Consider the following 18,785-nt stretch of genomic DNA (forward strand, 5'->3'; position numbering starts at 1 on the left):
CCCAAAGTTTGTTTTCAGCTGCAAGCAGAGATCTTGTATGCAAAGCAGGGCTTAAAAAACAACAACATTGAAGAGTATCAGTTTGAATGTTGATAAGTGTTTTATAAATAGCTGCATAATTAGCATGTACTTACTGCAAAAAGTATACATAATATTTTATTCCCTGTTGTAGGCTGTAATGAATCTGCTACCTCTCCGTCCTAGGAGGTTTTCACTTACTTTCCCCATGATAATTTTAATATGTGGAACCATTATTAGCTGAATTAAGAATAAGTAAATGAGCAGTAAAAAAAAAATACAGAAAAATTACAGGTGCCTGTGGTGAGTAAGATAATAACTAGGTAAAAATATATGAAATAATTACAGTGTTTGAACGGCAGAGCCGGCATGAGGAAAATGACTCAATGGAATATTAAGCCTGCTGTTGGTGGGGTAGAAAGACTGTAGCCTCCACCGTGGCCTTCGCCTCTTCAGCTCCTCAGCCCTGATCCTCACTGAAAGCAGGTCCAGTTTGCCCTCAGTCACATGTGGTGCCGAAGGTACTGGTCCAATTCGACAAAGATTTAGTCGTTCTGAAAGTCTGTGCTCCTATAGAATAAATACCCGGTAACTGAAAGATTCTCTTTCAAAGATGCACCCGATGTTTGGTACTTGTGTGGACTTAGTCCTCCTGATGACATCAAGTATGAGCTTCCTTAGAACGTATCCACCATCTGTATTTGACATCTTGACAAAACAGAATTTCAGGTAATCTAGATAAAGGCTTTAAAGTGCTGTGATGTTTGTTTATTTGTTTTAGGAAACTGTGTTATATATAGCACTCCAAACAGAGTAATTGAATTAAGGTAACCGGTCAATCAACAAACATTTGAGGCTTTTTATGTTTCCCATTCCTGCTGTTAAGGATTCTGATGTAATGCTCCCAGATGGTGAAAAATCTTATTACCATAGCAAGAGAAACCTCAAGTTAGGATTTGAATCCTCTCGAATGTTTGGTTAATAGTGGTGAGTCACTGCTTTTTTTTTTTTCTAAGTAAATTCGACACCTAATGTGGGGCTTGAACTCACAGCAAGAGTCGCACGCTCCCCTTATTGAGCCAGCCAGCACCCCCAAGCTACTGCTTCCTAAGTCAGCAGGTACCAAACGAAAGCACTGGCTGAAACTATAGCAGTGAGGATCTGGTTCAGATGTTAGCGACCCTCTGCCTTCCTGACTATCAGATTGTCAGGGAGCTGCAGCAGTTAATGCTTGATTTTTCTGTATGTGCTTTGTCTTCTTTGAGGATTTTTTGGGATCAATTTCTGCATCTCAGACTGACTTCCCCATTATCCAGTAAACTTCAAATCACCTAATCTGCTGCATAATATATTTAGCATGAATATTAATATCAGACAAAATGTCACAACAGAGACAGGTAAACACTGTACAGGGGAGAGAGATAAGAGAACTGAGTTCTAATCCCAAGAATTCCATCGATAGATTTGGAAAAATCACTTAAACTCATTCTACCTCAGTCTCCTTCCCTCTGAAATGGTAGAGTTGGAGACACAATCAAAGAGCTTTTGCAGCTCACAGATTCTATGATTCTGTGAATCATCTGAAATCCACTCAGTGTGTCAGTGATGACTTTGGACATTTTGACCATTAAGGCCATTTCTTAATTGTATTTAAAATAAAAATTCTGTGAATATTCTTGATTCTTTCACGGACGTTTATCTAGCACTTTATGAGAAACCAGAATCCTGTTGTCTCTCTGCCTTTGTTGCCATGCATTCAGGCAGCCATATTGCTTCTTACCTGAACCCAACTGTCATGACATCAGGAGTCATGCCTTTGTTGCCATGCATTCAGGCAGCCATATTGCTTCTTACCTGAACCCAACTGTCATGACATCAGGAGTCATGACCATGCTTAATATGTGTATTTCCTTATCATTTGACAAAAATCACTATTTTATGATGTATTTTATTTTCTCTACTAACTGCACTTAACATAGACATTAGCCCGGTATATATTTCAGATAGTGTTGTTCAAAGTATCTTGGGGGATTGGGGGGAGGGAAGTATCTTATGTATGTGGTATCCGTTGATCATCCTTTCTAAATTGTTGCTTGCCCTGGAGAAGAGCTAGGTTTGTATTCCCATGAGACTTTCTCCACCAAGTGGTTATTAATGCATTGTTCTGGTTTTAGCCAAAGAAGGTAATAGTTTCTGCAACCTTCCTGAAGTGTTCGGATTTATGATCAAACTATATTTGAAATGTCACTCTTTTTAGGTTTAATTGTTTTACATCATATTGAGACAAGGGATCTGGTAGGATATTATTTCTCACCCACCCCCAACCCCACTTTGGCTGCTGTCTGAAGGGAATATAGTTTTTCCCTCTCTCCATCTTTTTTGTGAGAGTTAAATAAAATCTTTATCACATAAATCTTCTAAAAGCTGGGGAAAGTGTTATGGGAATCAGTAGAAGCACCAGCACCTCATCTATAACCATTTCAGGTATCATCAATTACATAAAGTCTTCTTTGTGTCCCTTGAGAATCTGATTCAACACAGTGTTCAGGAATGGGACAGTATGTTGCCTATGGAGGGGCAGAATCCTTGAGCACATGCTTGGATTCAGCTTATAAAAGTACTGTTACCACCACCTCCAATAACATCTGTAAGGGGAAAACGAGACTTTGTGAAACAAATCAGTGCTTCCTTTTATTTTTCCAGAGGCAAAAACACTTAACGTTCATGAGAAAAGAAAGCAAGCCTTATTCTAGTCCCTCTGGATTTGGTCATTGCTGGATCCCAGGAGCCTGGGGAGCTATTCATGAAGAACAGAGGACACTCAACTCTGGTTTAGATACTCGTCAGCTCTGGGAAACTTAGAACTTAGGCAAAAAAGAAAAAAAAAAGTGGAAATAAGAAGAAAGAGAAAGAAAGAGAGAAAGAAAGAAGAAAGAAAAATCTCTTTCTCATCAGAACTTTTGCTTCCCAGATGCAGTCATTCTCAATGATTTCATGAGCCGAAGCACTAACATCCCGTCACTGTTGGGGGGTGTGGGGTGGCAACAATGGAAAGAGCCCTGCCAGGATTTATAAGCCCTACCATTTATTCACTGGACAACCTCAAGCAGATCTCTTCTTTCTGTTTCATCTGTAAGTATTTATAGAGAGCGTTATATGATCATGTGAGCACATGGAGCATATTTATTACAAACTATAAAGCTCCACACACGTTTATAGTGTTATCATGTAATCCTTCCAGTCGTGTGTTCTGTCTTTCATTGTAGAAAAAAGACAGATTTCCCCTATAGGAAAGAAGTCAAGAAAAATCTCTGTCCTGACCCACAGAGATAATATAAATTTAGTATCCTATCCTAAGGCCTTATAGATTAGCCACAGGTGTGCTGCTGATATCACTGTATCCAAGTTACAAGTGTTTGCATTGCTTCCTGAGTCCCAGTCAAGATAACCTGGAGGGGCGCCTGGGTGGCTCAGTCAGTTAAGCCTCTGACTCTTAGTTTTGGCTCAGGTCATGATCTCAGGAACTTGAGATCAAGTCCCATATCAGGTTCTGTGCTCATCAGGGAGTCTGCTTAAGATTCTTTCTGCTCCATCTTCCACCTCCTCTGCTCCCCTCCCCCACGCGTGCATTTTCTCTCTCTCTCTCTCTCTCCCTCTCTAAAAATAAATAAATAAAATCTAAAAAGGAAAGAAAAGATAACCTGGAAAGTTAGCATTATATCCTCTTAATAGCAAATTTGATAGTTCAAACCATCTCAGCTTCGTGCAAGTAAGAAAGACTCAATCTCTCGCCCTCTCTTTTACTGACTATTAGGCAAACCAGTACATATTTTTCAGTCAGTCAGGAATAACTCATTTGGTGCCCACCGTGTGCCTACGTTATAGTGATAAAATGTCGTGCCCACATTGCAGTTCTTTGGAAAGAAAAACTGAGTTATGTGTGCATACAAGCAAGAGGCCTAAGGGTTAATCAGAAAAGAAATAATTTTCACATAAAGTGATCTTTCTTCCCTTTTTTTATTGTAAGCTCGGAGAGAATTGTAGCAATACGGATTGAGCAATTTTCCTTTTTATGAATCCCGTGCTCAATTTATGAAAGCCATTTTGCAACCCATTTACATGCAGTAAACCTTTGCTTTAAGGTTCTGTCATTTACCTTGATCATGATTATTTATAGTCCCTTTAGAAAAGACCCTTTACTGGTTTAGCTCTCAAGCACAGCACTGCCACAAGGCAGTTTTCTACTGAGCCTTTGAAGTCATGGTCGTAAGCTAAGGCACAGCCAGTCTTGTAGCCACCGTGAGGCACAGGGAGGGGTGTTGTGTAATGGGGAAGAAAACTAGTTGGAATTAGGAGTTTTGGTCAAAACCAACTCCATACTCTCACCATGTGATCCTGGCCATTTGTGTGCTTTTACAGTCAGTTTGCTCACGGGTAGGAAGGGAAGGATACTTTTATCACAAGACTATAAAGTAGAACTTAACTCTAGTGTAAGATACAGTGTAAGTTATAAAGGGGAAAATGTTCCATGAACTAATTGTCTGCAGTATGAACTGCTATAAATCACTGACAAAGGAATGGTATGTCACTTCTAAAATCTTTCTTGATCACATACTATATTCTGTCTACTGTAATGCCCACACGAATGTAAACTGAGAGCAGAAACCTTTACCTGACACATTGGAAGGAACTCAGTGAAGTATTTATTGCATTAATGGATAAATACAATTGCCAGCTGAAAGTCGCTGTGCTGGGCATGGTACAGAATACAGGGCAAGTAATAGATCATCCCAGGCCTCCAGGAGCGTATAGTTTCGTTAAGATGTCCAGCCATAGATGCACAAAAAGCCAGTATGAGTTAAGTTGTGGCTCAAGACAGGAGAAGACGTTATGATATAGTGTGTCGAAGTCCCTCAGCAGATCCATACAGCAGGAACCTTTGCTCTTCTTAACTCTAGGTGAGCCTGTCTTCCTCCAGCCCCATGTCCTCTTGGTATCAGTCCACAGAACTTAGATGCCCACTCAGAAGGGTTTCACTGAAATGTATACAGTGAAGTGGCTTTGTAGAAATATGTGCAGACTCAGTGGGCACCGAAAAGGGTTGGCAAGGCACCGAGAGACAAGCAATAGCAGGAAGCATTGCCTTCCCTAGACGTGAAGGGCCAGTGGAGGGCAGGCAGGGAACGTGATGGCAGCTGGAACGAGGTGCAGTAGGAAGCCGTGTCAACACACAAGCACAAGGGGAGCTGTATGAGTCTTATTCCTTGGACAACTAGCCTGTCAGAGTCAGCAGAACAAGGCTTTCTATGCACTTGGTCCAGAGCTTTATGTGGGTGGGGCTTTTCTTGAGGCCCTGAGGAAGGGATCCCATCAGTCCAAAAGGCTGTCTTCCCGAAACTGGGATCGATCATTCTCTGCTTTGGCAAGTAGCTCAGTGAGACAAGCGTGAAATGACCAAATGTCTTCCTTGACTCCATGGCACTTACCACGCACAGCCTTCCCAGGGCACAGAGCAGGAGAAAATGGATTACGCCCTCAACAGCAAGAGGCGAGTCATCCGCCTGGTGCTACAGTGGGCCGCTGTGTACGGAGATGTCCTACAAGAGGATGACGTGGCCGTGGCTTTCCTTGAGGTACGCAGAGTCCTCCCTTCCAAGAATACATCTTCATCCCACTGTATCAGGACTCCCCGGAAGCACGGCAGCTTCCCTGGAGAGGCTGTGATTGCAAATTCTGTCCTTTGTTAACATGATCGTCAGAAGTGCCCTGTAAGAGAAGCAAGGAACATCATCACCCACCCTCCTGCCCTTCTAATTCAGTAACTGGCAGCACCATAATGTATTTTCACTTGCTCTCTTTTTCTTTGCATTTGTTCCATTGTTGTAATCACACAGTACCCATCATTTTGTAGGCTGTGTTTTCCACTTTATATAAGGATTTTCCTATGTCAGTGCAGTCTTTCTAGTAAAAATTCCTGATGACCTTTGAGTAGCTGTGCCACAGATATGCATATTTTTCATCGTGTCGAATATTGACATCATTTCCAGTTTCTGTATTCCTCGAATAATAGTTCAGTGAACATGTTTGTGTAAGGGTCTGTCCTTGGTCACATTCCTAGAAGTGGGATTGCTAATGCAATAGTACCTATTTTTGAGTGGGCTGAAACATAATTTTATTGAGGACTTTCTAGGACCATGAGATGGTTCCAGAGGGAAATGATTTATGTCAGAAGCACTATTTTATCCTTTTCCTTCCCATGGCTCCAGCCCCACATTGCAGCATGGGCCCTGGCATTGAGTCCTTGATGACTCATTCTGTCCTCCGAAACTTCGATGAGGATCTCCAATGCAGGCAGAAGGCAATGTGGCTTCTGTTTCAAACGTTTTCGGTCTGTATGTTCAGGAATGAATTATCCAAAAGAAATGTGCCCCTTTCCCTCTTCTTAATCATATAATTTGGCAGGCAGAGAGGTGGAGAAGGGAGAAAAGTGAACTGTGAGTGACCCTCAAGGCTGTGGAATGAAGTATTTTGAAAATACAAAGGAATAATAGTAGCTTGGGTCATACATTGACTCCTGGCCGCTACCAGTTGAATAAAGGACTGTTTGCAGAGGAACCAGAGTGGTGGTTAAGTTGCCATCACCACAGCTGTCATCTTCTGCTGTGGAGGCCACTGCTCCGGAGCAAAGCAGGCCCAGCTGCTCCTGCCTGGTGGTCAGGATCGGTCCCAGGGTGTCAATAAAGAGTCCTGAGTTGATAACAAACTCAGCAAAACGTCAGTCCAGGCCTTGAAGACCATGCCTGCGTTCTACCACCAAAAATCAACCACACCTAGTGGAAAATAGTAAATAAACAACAAATGCTAAAATAATATTCAGAATAAATGTTAAATTTTCCCTGAAAAAATGCTGAGGTAAAAAGTGCTCCGACAGTATAAGCTATAAAATGACCCATTCGAAAACATTGTGTTCCATTGCCTTTCGTATAAATATCCTATGAACAGTTCATTGGCAATTTTTAAAAAATTTTTTTTTAGTTTTTTCATTGTGATAAAATATATCAAAGATAAAGTTTGCCATTTTAACCATCCTCAAATATACAATTCCATGGTATTAAATAATTCACAGTGTTATGCCACCATCACTACTAACTACTTCCAAAACCTTTTCTCACTTGCAATTTTTAATTTAGACATAATGTAACATTTTCCTTTTCTTCTTTGGTCTCCAGTCCATGCAAGCATGGTCTGGAGACGCTAGTAAAGCAGATGACATAGGGAGACATCATTGTTGCTCTTGACAGAATCGTGTACCTTGGCAGTTCTTATTAAAAGCCTGTGACCTTTGCCAATTACAGGAGTTTTATGTGTCTGTATCAGATGATGCCCGGATGATTGCTGCCCTCAAGGACCAACTGCCCGAGTTAGAGAAGATTGTCAAGCAAATGTAAGGAAGGGCCTGGCTTGGGGGTGTGTTTTCATCAAGTAAGTGCCTGCCTCTCCGTCAAAACATCTTCCAAAAAGTCCTTCACCCCCAAAAGGTGAAAGCTGATTTTTTCAGCAGCCCCATGGTGTTCTGGTTCGAGTCGACGGGGCCTCTGGCTTGGGTGGTGGGGTAAGGCCAGATGAAGAGGGGAGATTCTTCTCTACTTCTCTGTGCTGGATGGCTGCCAAGAGAAAGTCTGGGACAAGGTGGAGATCCTCCTGTGGGGCGTCTCACTCAGTAAACTCAGGTCCCTTTGGTTTACGGTGGTGAATCCAGTAATAAAATAGTCCGTGGTATTTAAAGAAAGGGAAAAGGGAATTATCATATGGAAAATTCGCTTTCTGCCACCAAAGCTATTGCTGGTGAATGTTTGCGTCCCCTCAGTGAAAACATGGGAGGTTTCACACGCTGTCCTTTGAGCCTACAGTAAATACCAGAGAGAATGTATGCTACTAGAAAGACCCTGAAAGCTGGAAATCCTGGCTTTCAACATCAGTTCTGCCAGGGGTCTGCCTGGGATCCGAGCCGATCTCTTTGTATGTCCTCTGTGCTTTGTCTCTTGGTATTAATATGAGGATTGCTTAAGGATTACTGTCATTTCATTTTGTAATTTAAGATTACAGTTTCATACAAATGAAGCAATTCAAAATAACAGTACCAGTGGTGTTAAATAATGTGCTTTCTCTGTTTCTCATAGTTCAGAAGATGCAAAGGCTCCACAAAAGAAGGTAAGTGACCACGGCTTAGGATTCTCTAATTGCGCCCTGTTATGTAACAGTTCTCCAGGAATATTATAGTGCAATATATGAAAGTGATGTGTTTGTAAATACAAAATATGTTTTCTCATTTCTTGACTCTGCTTCTCGAGTGTGTTTCCTCTGAGTTGCAGATGTGCATGGGTCATTCTCCTCTCATGGCGGCTGCTGTGCTTATGTTTACAGCACAAAGTTCTTTTGCAACAGTTCAACACAGGGGATGAGAGAGCCCAAAAGCGCCAGCCTATCCGCGGCTCAGATGAAGGTGAGACTTCTCTTCTAACTCGTGGTTCTGTAAATTACTCAAAGTCAATAAAATCTCTCCCCTGGGAACCCTTGGACCCACCAAATAGCTTTTCTTGGACTATCTCTTTGCACTCCAAATGGTTTGCTTGAAGGTGTCCTTTGGCATTCCAGTTATCTATCCTTGAACTCTGGGCCTGGAGTGGAGGTGCTTGTCCACACCTCCCTGATTCTGCCTCTCCCTCACTACCTCCGTTCCCTGAAGGAAGGAAAGATTATCTCTCAGGAAGTGGTTGTCAAGGTGGACCCCCTCTGGGAAGAGCTGGCAGGCAGGTGGCTGGAGATTCACAATGGCATGCGGAGGGGCAGGGCTGGGGTCATCTGCAGAGCAGGACCCCTGGCCAGAAAAGGTGCTCCGGCCCCGAGCACCGCGTTGTTAGCAGCCACAAGGGAGGTGCACATGCTGACAGCTGCCATTTGTTTGTTTAAGATTTGTCTCAAGAATCACAACCAAAATAAAATGAATAATAATGACAACATTTTCATTTGAAGCCACAACTGAATCTTGTCATTTAGGAGCGCATCTAAACCCACGAATTACAGTAGCTGGAATTGCTTCCAGGATTTGTGTTCAGAGATGAGCCTATAGGTACCACGTATGGGTTTGCTGAGCTTGGTACAGCCCGAGCTCTCTGGCCCAGCCCCAAAGCACACAAGCCAGTGAACGAGCGAGCAGGAGTGTGTGTTCGTGCACAGCTGTCTGCAGAGGTGCTCATGTTGGTTCCCCAGCACCCCGCCAGGCAGCAGCAATCTAGCCATCAGCCTATCGCACAGCACTTCCTGGATTATGCAAAAGAAACTCTCACGGGCAAGGGCAGACCCAGCAAACAGGCCTGAACGTACTTCCTTTGTTCCCTCGCTTATGTATGGGCTTTCCACAAATATCTGCTGTGGTTCTTTGAACTGGAGATGGCAGCCATGCGTGTACCCATTCTTAGACCAGTGCGAAGGTCAGGAGTTTTGGAAGTGGGCAGGCACAGGCATAGACAACTGCAAATAGGTACAATAGGAAGAGGGACGAGATGGCACAAATTTGGGGAGTTATCTGAACATTTGCCATCACTGATGGTTTTCTTAAGAACGCCCAAGACTAATTTCCCATATTGTTACTGCCTTCCCAATAGTTCTGTTTAAAGTCTACTGCATGGACCACACCTACACAACCATTCGAGTGCCAGTGGCCGCCTCGGTGAAGGAAGTCATCAGCGCAGTCGCCGACAAACTGGGCTCTGGGGAAGGCCTGATCATCGTCAAGATGAGCTCCGGAGGAGGTAACAGCTTAATTAGCACCTTGGGCTTCTGCAAATTGGAATATCCCATGCAAACAGAAGCCCTGCCAGGAGTTAGCATGGCCTTCCAAGAAGATCCAAAGGGACAAACTGGTGCTGTGTGTGCTCCCACAAATAACAAAATAATAAGGTTAGAAGTGGGCTGGGTAAGTGTCTGATATGCCCTATTTTGTGGGTACCCACTATAAAGCAGAAGGAGGTGAAGTGATCTAAGGCAGCTGGAGCTGAGGACTCTGGTGTGGATGTCAAGCTTGGAGTTCTTTCTACACAAACCGTAAACAAAAAAGCTTAAGGTCTTAGAGCTCTGAGACATGTAGACCCTAAGAGGGCATCTGGCTTGACAAGCTACAGGCCATAGGTTTCCAAAAGTCTGAAGCTGGAGGTGATCATAGGCTAATTCTTTCCAGCTGGTGACGGTTCCCTTCCTTACCCCGCAGAGAGGGCAGAAGCCTAACTCATCGAATAAAATGGGGAGTATTTTCCCCATAGGATTACTTAATTGCCTTATGCTTTCTTGAAATGTCATTTGTTCATATGCCATATATATTCACTGGCCACTTAGTGTGACTGGGACGGGAGGGATGTGTTGGGTGCAGCCGTGTCCCCAAGCTGTTGCTAGGCTGGCGCGGAGCTAGACAGTAAATGAACAATCACAATCCATGCTGGCTGGAGTTTTGGAACGGTCAGCTCGCGTTGCAGTAAGAGCCCGAAGAAGGAGCAGTAAGTCTAATTTAAATTATCTGGAAATGATTTAATAGCCACTGGGGGATCCTTCAGGATCAGGTAAACCATTTTTGCCATGCCTGAAGGCAAATGGTTCTACTGATGCAGGGTTTTAAACACATCATGGATTCCCAAGATATCCCCTCCCATTGCTGTCCCAGTCACACGGGACCCAGCCTGCCCGCCTCGCCGATCCATGTGGCACAGTCTTTCCACAGCTGTCCTGGATCCCTCTTTCACCTCCTTCAGGTTTTCACCCAAATGTCTGTGCCCACCTGAGGCCCCCTCCTTCCTGTCTTTGATTCCCTTTCTAAGATTGTACACTCTCCCACTCACGTATACTTCCTAGCCTCCTTCCCTGCTGGTTTTTCTCCTCATGGCTGCACGCCGTCTGATACTTTTGTCTTGTTCACTGTCTGTATCCCTCACGGGGACGCAAGCTCTTGTTGGACCGGGATTTTTTTTTTTTCCTGTGCTGGTCCCGTCTGGATCCTCAATGCCTGGAGCAGTGTCCAGCATATAATAAATGCTGAATCAATATTTGTTGAATGAGTTAATTTTTGAAATATAGGAGGCTTAATCTAGGTCATGCCGTTGCCCTCCAAATTAGGGAATCCGTGAAAAAATAATGATGAATTTTACATCTAAAGTCCTTTGGGATCTCAGAAACCCCCTAAGTTTTCTAAAAGTGATCTTTCGTTCTCCAAAGTGCTGGGCATTATTGCCATCTGGAAACATAATTTGTTATAAAAATAGTAAGTGCGGTTTTTATATGTAATTACAGTTGCAGCGCAGAACTGGGTGAATTGACCCTCGGTACTTCCATTCCTCTTTTGTGGTCATTTTCTGATGGCATCCTGAGTGTCATGTGCCCGCATGAATGCTGTGTCTTTTTTATTCAGTGGGTCCCTTCAGTCCTGTATTTTATGCAGTCGCTCTGCGTGTTCCGGTAATTCACCGAGCTGGCAATTTGTTGGTGTGATTAGGGCAGTGCAGCAAATCTCAGATGCATTTAATAGGCAATCTCATGCTTTTTATGTTCACAGAAAAGGTGGTGCTCAAACCTAATGATGTTTCAGTATTTACGACGCTCACCATTAATGGACGCCTATTTGCTTGCCCACGAGAGCAATTCGATTCACTGGTAAGTGTGGACGGCCTCCTCAGTGCAGTGTCTGCAATCAGAAAAACTTGTCTGGAGCTTAATTTTGCAGTTACATTGAACCTAGTTGCTAAAAACTCTTGAATGCTACTTGGCTTTTTCTTTTTCTGTGCTCTGTTAGGTAAGCCTCAGGTGTTCATTTGATATGCTCTGAGCTTTAGATTTTCGTTTGTGGAGATTAGCCAAGTAGCACCACTATTGGGGCATAATTCAGCTTTTAGACCTCTTTATAGTAAATCACCTTCTTGAAATCCCCCCAATTTAGATAGTAATATTAAAAATCTGAATGCTTAGACCAGGAGAGAAAAAAACTTTTTAAGACCAGACATTGCGATATATCACTCTTCGTGGGAGCTAGAAAGGCCTCAGGGCAAAGCCACTCTCCGGTCTAAGAAAAATGCAGTTCCCCGAAAGGGCTCCAACCTGTGTAGGAAATACGAGAGGCCGTCAGTTTCTTCCCTAAGTCCCCAAACCCTTGTTCCCAGCCCACACAGAGCTCTCTTCGAGTAAAGGATTAATCAGCCCATGCTAACAGTTGAGTAGCCTCCCGTCTTTTATGTAGATGGTAGGGTTCATTTCTGTTTATCCTACAAAAATTAGACATGTTGCCGAGTAGCTCTCAAGCTATCTTGGAAAGCCTGTGGGGCCAGCGCAGAGCATAGGGAGGCAGTCTTTTCCATCTTGGGACACATGGGGCTGATGTTACTGAGAAAAGTACAACAAGAGCAAGACGTAAACAGCAGCACATTTCGGGGGGAGAGTTTAGCCACGTGGGTGCTGCATAAACACATTGGGGTGTCATCAAATCAGACATTAGAAGTAAAGCAACATTCCTCTCCTCTTGAGAATGTTGTAAATTTTTTTTAAGGATTTTATTTATTTATTTATTTGAGAGAGAGAGAGTGAGCGAGAAAGAGCACGCAAGCACAGGGAGAGGGAGAAGCAGACTCCCTGCTGAGCAGGGAGCCCGATGCAGGACTCGATCCCAGGACCCTGGGACCATGACCTGCGCCGAAGGCAGACACTTAATGACTGAGCCCCCCAGGTGTCCCTCAAGAACGTTTTAGAGCTTGCTTTGGCCTTGTGGTAATTCTTTGAATTGGGAGAGAGCCATTTTGTGCACTCCAGTGCAGTTAAGAGGACTGTTCCATATCCTAAATCCCGAGGCAGGGGAACTTAGCAAATGTGGCCTTCATTCTCTGACTGTTCCTCATCCATCGCTGCCCATGAGCCCCCTTGCTTGCCTCCACCATGGGTGCTAGATCTGTCTGCACACAGTCCTTCCGTTCATAGTTTAAGTCATCTACATTCACTGCTTTCTAAAAGACCAATATTTGCCAACACCGAGGGACTCGGGGGGGGGGGAAACGTCATAAATGAGTCATGCTGCCCTCTCCTGGAAACGAACACCACCAAAACCCAGGTTAGCTATAGCCCTATTAGAGGTGCTGCGCGATGTGTGCCACACGGCGTTCGGCCTCTCTTGCCAACTGGTTCTTGGCCGCAGTGATAGTTGACATGGTGTGTGGATGGAGTGTGTGGACTGTTTCCAGCTCCCTGTCGGGCAGACACTAACTTTTTAAGCCTCTGTTTATTTGCACAACATCCTGCAGCCTTACAAATTCTTAGTCCTTGCTAGTCTTCCATGTTAAGGCCTGAGTAATTGAAAGGCATTTACTTTGCAACAAGTACTGGGGAATGTGAGTGTGTTAACTTCTTCCATATCCATACTCTGCCATTCACTGGGCTGATATCATCGTTCTAAGGGCTGGTCAAACCCTACCTGCCTCACAAAACTGGAGACATAGAGCCTTCTCCAGCTTTCTAAGGATTTCTCTGAGGACAGTCTTTCTAGGAAGAATGGCACGCAGGAACAGAATGTTGGCCAAACCCTTTGATCTATCAACACATGCTTATGAAGTGTCTGCTTTGTACTCGGTGCTCTGCTGGCTTCTGTGTGACTCTAGACCAGACATCCCAGAGACTCTGTCCTTGTGACATTTACGGTCACATTAGGGAGAGGAGGCTAACACAAACAGCCTGGAGCAGAATCCATGGTGGGGCTACATTGTGTTGTCTAGAAACAGCAGAGTGCCAGAGATGGATCCTAGTGGTTTGGATTCTGGAGCTTTAGTCTCTGGACATTTTATTTAAGCATAAATTTTAGTGCAGAGCAAATTATAATAAAAGCCCTTTGTACTGTAATTTGGCTTTACTCTTATCCATTTGTTAGTTCCTTAGACTTTTATTTAGGGCTTGCTCTATCATTCCAGGCATTGTGAATGGTTCTGGCTGAGGGACTCCAGAGTGTAAGGAGAAGACAGTATGACAAATGCCATTGCAGAGACAGGCTCAGAGGGGGAAAGAGGGATGCCGGGGTGGCAGCTGACTTTCGCTATCTCTTTGTCACTAATGATCAGTGTGTCCTTTTTATGCTTTGGGTTCTTCGGTTGGAAATTGGGAGGGTAACGATGCTGTTCTCCCAGAGGGAAAGTACGTGGTAGTTCTGTGCCTCTGGATAGGCAATGTTCAGACCTGCCTATGCACTGCAAACCCTCTGTAAGCTCTGTAGGCCTCATCTGATGAAATGTCCACAGTACTATCTATGAGAAAGGGGAGCAAGGGGATGCTTCCTGTGGGGCCCCAGGGTCACCATGCAAATTCCCCACTTCAGATAGAAGAGCTGCTTTGGCCACTCAGATTGCCTCTTCGGTGCTTCATGGAGGGAAGGGGTCAGCCTGCCCTTTGTCAAGGGGGGAGAAGGCTTTGGTGAGCCCTGCCCGCTCAAAAAAAAAAAAAAAGAGAGAGAGATTCTATTACTCTCTCAAAAGGGATGCAGGAATGATAGACCAGCATCTATGACCTGAAATTTTTTGTGTATTTCTTCTTATTGGCACCTTCCCTGTAATTGCTAGCCTTGTCCCCTCTGTGAAAAGCCGCAAGGCCTCAAGGGAATGAGGTGGGAGCTGGGGAGGCTGGGGAGGAAGAGAGCAAGAGCGCAGGTGCATGGAGCAGAGGGCCGTGCACACAGCAGCAGCTGCAAGAGGGAGGGGAGGACGTGGAGAGCCTGTCTGGGCCTGACAGGACTACCCTGCTGGAAACCGTTCTCCTTACTTGTTTCCATAAGCTACTTGCCCAGAGCTTCAGGTCCATTCCCTAAGTTTCAAAACTTTGGAATAAGTGTTTTTCTTCCCAACTCTCTGTGCCCTGCATAAGAGCGAATCAGGAACAACCGTGCTTATGTCCAGGCATCGTATGGATCATACTGCCCATGCACCTGCATGGCTGCCGCACATGTGAGGAGGGGACTCATTTGGAAGGGGGTGGGAGTGGGGCTCTCCTCTGTGCCAGGCACTGTGCTTGTGTGATACACTGACCTTATTCCCAGTCAGTCCTGTTAAGAAGCCTGCATAGCCGGTACTGCCGATACCTAGTTCCCAGAGCTGGGAACAGACATTCAAGAGATGAGGGAATCGGTCCCAGTCTGTGTAGTTAGAGTGGGGTGTTCATTTAGAGTCTGTTGCCCTCTAAAGCTGCTCTATTGCAAAACCCCAGCTCCTTGTCTGGCACTCACAGACTTTCTAAAGCTGTTTGAGCTGTTTGGTTCCCTGAGGCTCTCTGTTGCCAACAAACGGGTCTCCCGAAGCTTTCTACCCTTCCTGCCTCTCTTGCCATCCTTCAGCAGACCAACCTGGGTGCTCAGGGGAAACCTTGCTGGTCCAACCCACCCCGATTTGTCTGTGTAATCTTTTATAGCCCAGCTTCTTTCTCCAAGAACCTCTTCAGGCTGCAGATTCATTTGAAATGCCCACTAACTCTCAAAAAGCCCCTTCCTGTTCTCCCACATGTTTATCTGTGTGTCTGGGCGTCAGGTGTGTATTGATGCTTCTGTCTGTCCTTCATACCCACATGGGAATGCCAGCAGCTGACTGTTGACTGAGTGTCGAGAGGTACTCCCCAGTCAGGGCTGACCCTCCCTTAGACTATAAATTTTGCAGGGATCACTTACATCCTGAATGTGTCATTTCTTTAGTGCCCAGAGCATTTATGGAATGTAATGGCCGTGGATGATGATGATGATGATGATGATGATAGAACTTGTACGATATTAGCATTTCCAATGTAAATATAGAATATCCCAATGTGGCTAGCATGACATTAGGGAAATCCTCTTTCAATTCATGTGCCTTTTGTAACTTAGGACATATATTACAGATCCATAAATGTTCATAGAGTATACATAAGTTTCCAAGGTATGCCAAGTCATTCGTTTTACTAAGGAAAAGTAGTCTCTGTCATTTCTCATAAAATACGAATGAGATAAGTAAGTCAGATAGAAAGTTTTGAATGAGGGCCTTCCAGAAAGTGGCAGAGTTTGGTTTTCTGAAGCCCTAGTCCAGGACACCATGACCACGTGGCTATCATTTCTAGCTCAGCATCTCTCCGAGAGTGGAGGGAGGGGCCTGCATGCGTAAGGTCAGCACACAGAGCCCTCTGTCAGCCAGTGAGCTCAGGCCGTGTGTTATATGAGCTGGGTGACCAGTCACCAGCCCTGGCAACAGTAAGTGGTGCTGTGGTTAAATGTCCCAAACTGCCATCCCAGTACCTGCCCCCGGAACAGCTACAGTGGAAAGTAGGAGCAAAACATCTCCAAGGACTTCTTATACCTTTAGCATAGAAAAGGAATTGTTCCCAGGGATCTCTCAGGCCCAAGCACAGGGGAACCTCCACGGGTCACTCCTCACCAAATCTCATTTGCCATGGTCTAGGTTTTTGCAGTCAGTGGAACTGATGATAGTGACGAGGGTGACGCTAAGGATGGCGCTGAAGCGAGTTAGCTTTGCGAGCAAAGGCATCTTTATCCTCTTGGTAAAATCAAAGTTTCAAGATATTCCTGAAAGCATCTGCAGAATCCTTTACCCTCAGAAACTCCTTAAAGCGTTCAGCAGGAAGTACTTACCTGTTCTGAGATTCTGACCTATTTTGCATTATTATTCATAGACTCCCCTGCCGGAGCAGGAAGGCCCAACTGTTGGAACGGTGGGAACTTTTGAACTGATGAGCTCCAAAGACTTAGCATACCAGATGACAATTTATGACTGGGAACTCTTCAACTGTGTGCATGAGGTAAGGCGCTCGGTGGAGAGCTTGAGGAGGTATGGCTGCAACTCTGGATGAAGGCTGCCGGGTGGCTCCGCGGCAGACGTCAGTGTGTGCTGCCAGACGGCAACCGCGGGATCGCTTGTGTAAATACTGCCCGTATTAGGAAAGCCCGTTACAAAGTCTCTGGGTCTTAAAGAAAAATCGTAATGATTCATAGTAAGCTCTGTCTTCCTGAGCATGTTAAGCCAATAGCACCTGGTCGATAGTTCTATATTTAAGAAGCCCCACTGACGCCCCCTTGCTCTGTAGTACAGGCCGAGTCCTGGCCGGTGATTGGATTCACCTTTGCTGACCAACGTCAGCTTGTCTTGACAAACAGAGAAGCCTCGTTGGTGTTTTGATTGAGAAACAAAGAAATAAAATTCTTTTCTTTTCTTTTCTAGCTGGAGCTAATCTATCACACATTTGGAAGGCATAATTTTAAAAAGACCACAGCAAACTTGGATTTGTTCCTGAGGAGATTTAATGAAATTCAGTTTTGGGTTGTCACTGAGATTTGCCTTTGTTCCCAGCCCAGCAAGCGCGTTCAGCTCTTAAAAAAATTTATTAAGATAGCAGCCCAGTAAGTATCATTAGCTTACAAGGAGAAAAATGTTTAAGCTGCATTTTCATTTTGTCCCATTAGGCTCCATCTTTTAAAAAAAGGCGGGGCGGGGGGACAGAAGATACAAGATCTCCTTATACACAGGGAACAATGACAGGGGCTTAAGAATAACTGAACTCTTATAAAAGATTAATTTAATCTGGCTTTTGTAGTACTGGACATCAGTCTAAAATAAATTAACATCTTACAGCATGGATGCCGGAGTCAAAATCGTGACCTCTTTTGCTCTGAACTGCCCTGGCTTTGTGCCTTCCCCAGTTTGAAGAGTCCTTCCGCAAACAAAGTTCTGTTGCAGAAAAGTTAAGAAGGCCCTTCAAGTCAGTGTCCCACATGACACGTTCTCACCAGTAGAGGGCAGTAGAAACATGCGTGTGCATCAGTACATCCAACTCAGCCAGAATGAAATCAGTAAAACGCATAAAGGAGAGCTAACCCGGGACAGGAAAATCATCTCCATCGACATCAGAAAAAGCAAGCAACTTATAAATATTCTATTTAACAGCACTTCATGGGAAACAATTTATTTACTGCAGGGGCCAGTTAGATTCCTCCCTGACATGAATTGAATCTTCTCCTGCTATTTAGATATGCCTGACAACCTCCTGTTTACCTCCATGTTTTTGGTATCACCACAAGGCTAAAAATAAAATGCTAAATGTGGCCCATGGCTGGGAGACTTCTTTCTAAATGCAGGGACCTCTCGCACAGGAAAGTGGGGAGCACAAGTGACCCCAGCTAGCAATTTTCTTTTCTTTTTTTTTTTTTTAAAGATTTTACTTATTTATTCGACAGAGATAGAGACACCCAGTGAGAGAGGGAACACAAGCAGGAGGAGTGGGAGAGGAAGAAGCAGGCTCATAGCGGAGGAGCCTGATGTGGGGCTCGATCCCATAACACCAGGATCATGCCCTGAGCTGAAGGCAGATGCTTAACCACTGTGCCACCCAGGCGCCCCCCAGCTAGCAATTTTCTTGAACCAAAGAGTTTAGATCCCATACAGTCGGATTTCCAGAGCTAAGCAAAGAAGTAAATGCTTCTTGACATTTCATACGTATCAGCTTGCCAAATGCTTCGCATTATTTTGCCAAAAATTTGAGGGTTCAATGGGATATCCAAATCCTCAGATTCAAATGCCAGTATCTCTTAATTTGGAAAAGCTGCCTTTTTGAAGAAAGATTTGGTGAAATGATGCTTATGAATTTCTGGTTCAAAGGACAGCCCCTTTTTCTAGGAGACTGAACAGGCTTGTTGAAAGGGACAGGTGCCTTCGCATATTTGGAAGGAT

The 18,785-nt window shown here is 44.4% G+C and overlaps 1 protein-coding gene across 9 annotated transcripts in view; it reads left to right on the forward strand.

Annotated features, from left to right (window-relative positions):
• Positions 1-18,785, forward strand: part of RAPGEF4 (Rap guanine nucleotide exchange factor 4) — a 285,737-nt gene that overhangs the window by 245,548 nt on the left and 21,404 nt on the right. For all 9 annotated transcript variants that reach the window (XM_019802960.2, XM_019802961.2, XM_034654748.1 and 6 more), the window contains 8 exons: positions 5,501-5,651; positions 7,374-7,462; positions 8,199-8,229; positions 8,443-8,521; positions 9,684-9,830; positions 11,618-11,715; positions 16,735-16,860; positions 17,280-17,458. In XM_019802960.2, the coding sequence (XP_019658519.2) occupies positions 5,501-5,651; positions 7,374-7,462; positions 8,199-8,229; positions 8,443-8,521; positions 9,684-9,830; positions 11,618-11,715; positions 16,735-16,860; positions 17,280-17,458 (900 nt within the window). The remainder of the gene's footprint in view (positions 1-5,500; positions 5,652-7,373; positions 7,463-8,198; positions 8,230-8,442; positions 8,522-9,683; positions 9,831-11,617; positions 11,716-16,734; positions 16,861-17,279; positions 17,459-18,785) is intronic.

Source organism: Ailuropoda melanoleuca, chromosome 2 (genome assembly GCF_002007445.2).
Source record: "Ailuropoda melanoleuca isolate Jingjing chromosome 2, ASM200744v2, whole genome shotgun sequence".
Taxonomy (NCBI): domain Eukaryota; kingdom Metazoa; phylum Chordata; class Mammalia; order Carnivora; family Ursidae; genus Ailuropoda; species Ailuropoda melanoleuca.